General features: G+C 45.9%; 1 protein-coding gene across 9 annotated transcripts in view; it reads right to left on the bottom strand.

Annotated features, from left to right (window-relative positions):
- Positions 1-57: 57 nt before the first annotated feature.
- The window catches only part of LOC122532609 (phosphatidylinositol-binding clathrin assembly protein LAP), a 21,915-nt gene continuing 20,080 nt past the window's right edge, over positions 58-1,892 (bottom strand). For 2 of the 9 annotated variants that reach the window (XM_043661519.1, XM_043661516.1), the window contains exon 14: positions 61-1,768. In XM_043661519.1, the coding sequence (XP_043517454.1) occupies positions 996-1,768 (773 nt within the window). In that variant the 3' untranslated portion in view covers positions 61-995. Of the gene's footprint in view, positions 1,769-1,892 lie in introns of all 9 variants that reach the window. The other 7 variants (XM_043661511.1, XM_043661512.1, XM_043661520.1 and 4 more) reach the window with 6 other exon arrangements.

Raw genomic sequence — 1,892 nt, 5'->3', positions numbered from 1 at the left:
AAAAAAAAAAAAAAAAAAAAAAAAAAAAAAAAAAAAAAGAAAAAAAGATAAAAGAAAAGAAGGCAAATTAAAAGACTTAATTTCCAAAAACATCATGCTAGTATCAATAGGTACATATGCAAGCATTCCAAACAGGTCAAATAATCAACCTTTATGTACAACTGTTGTGATAGTCTACTTCACAAACCAAGAATAGATACACAAATCACTGATGCTGCATATCTCTGAGCCTGTACTTCTGTGACAAATCAGAAACTAGCATTGCAAATTTACTTTTCTCCCCCCTACGCTATTCTCAAATCGTTTATATCGTTGTACAAAACTACTTGAAATACTTGAATTTCAAACTTGATTCTTCTCTGCGTCTATGACAAAGACATTCCAATCAATATCAGCTAATGAACATTAACCCTTTTACAACTAACTGTGGATCATGTAACCAGAATCCTTTTCATGAATTAATCATTATTATGATCATTATTATGATTAATATTAATTGACCATTATTATCAATTATCAATTAGCTTTCATACAGTTAATCACTAAAAAGACATATTTCTTTTTAAGTTTAAAAAAAAAAAAGAATGAATAAATAACGTGTTGCAATCAGAAGTATTACTCCATCATAACCCAGTGAGGTAACATCTTTATTAACATCTTAGAATTCTTAAATGTCTCTATAAGTCTCGTTCACAAGTCAATCACCAACAATTAACTCTCACAACCTTGATCATTGAAAAGACATGCATTTCTTTTCAATTTAAAGAGAAGATAAACAAATAAATAACGCTCCATCAGAAGTTAACTAGAATCCAATTACAATCCAGCAAGGTGGACTTTCATTACATTTCAGAAGCGGATCCAGTGTAAGAGGGTTAATGGACAAAGCGCACAAGAGTACACGAGAGCTCACGAGGGCCACCGGGAAGCATCACTGATTCCTGCGAAGCATGCAAAGAAAAAAAAAAAAGAAACAGGAGAGGACAGTCAGTCATCTATGCATTCCCGTCACCTGAGATCGGTTGCTTAGCCGGGGAACCGTACCCCGCCGGGACTTGGGTTGGGATACCGTAGCCGACCATCGGTCCGCCAGGCATGACCGGCTGCCCGGCAGCAGCCATATTCGTAGCCATATCGAACATGCCAAAACCCTGTTGCTGTTGCAGTGGCTGCTGTGATTGTTGCGCGGCGGCTGGCAGCTGCTGCTGCTGAGCTATGGGTGCCGGTCTCGACGGAGACCCGCCCAGTGCCATACGAATGCTATCGTTTAAATCGTCGAACGCGCTCTTACTGGGAGCGGCGGTGGCGGTGGTGCTGGCCGCGACAGGCACTGTCCCAGTGGATGGTTTTCCAACCGCCGCTCCTACTCCGGACACTGTCGGCGAGGCTGGTCTAGGCGCGCCGTTCGTCGCTGTCGCGGGAGGCGGCGGTCTGGGAGGCGGCGTGGCAGTGGACTTACCGGAGGCCAGAGTCACAGAGGATGCCGCCTCCGCGGCGGCGTCCCCAGCGACAACACCCTCCGCGGTCTTGAGCACTGCAGAGTCGCTCCCAAAGAGATCTGCCTGGCCGCCAGCACTGAACAGGTCTCCGCCGGTTTGCCCTTGTTGCTGGCCATCGCCACCACCGCTGGCACTGGCAGCAACGTTCGCGGCACCCTGCTCGAAGAGACCGAAAGCGGCTGCGTTTGACTGCGTCGGCTGGGAACCGAGGGAAGGGAAATCGGACATAAAGGGATTCGGTACGGATCCGGCCGTTCCTGGAGCACCAGCTTGCGCAGAAATCAAGGTGCATAAACGGTTATTAGCGTTTCTCGCTCTCTTTCTCTCTTTCTCTCTCTCTCTCTCTCTCTCTCTCTCTCTCTCTCTCTCTCTCTCTCTCTCTCTCTCTCTCTC

This window comes from Frieseomelitta varia, unplaced genomic scaffold (genome assembly GCF_011392965.1).
Source record: "Frieseomelitta varia isolate USP_RPSP 00005682 unplaced genomic scaffold, Fvar_1.2 scaffold_460, whole genome shotgun sequence".
In the NCBI taxonomy this organism is placed as follows: Eukaryota; Metazoa; Arthropoda; class Insecta; order Hymenoptera; family Apidae; genus Frieseomelitta; species Frieseomelitta varia.
This window is presented reverse-complemented; position numbering and strand designations above follow the sequence as displayed.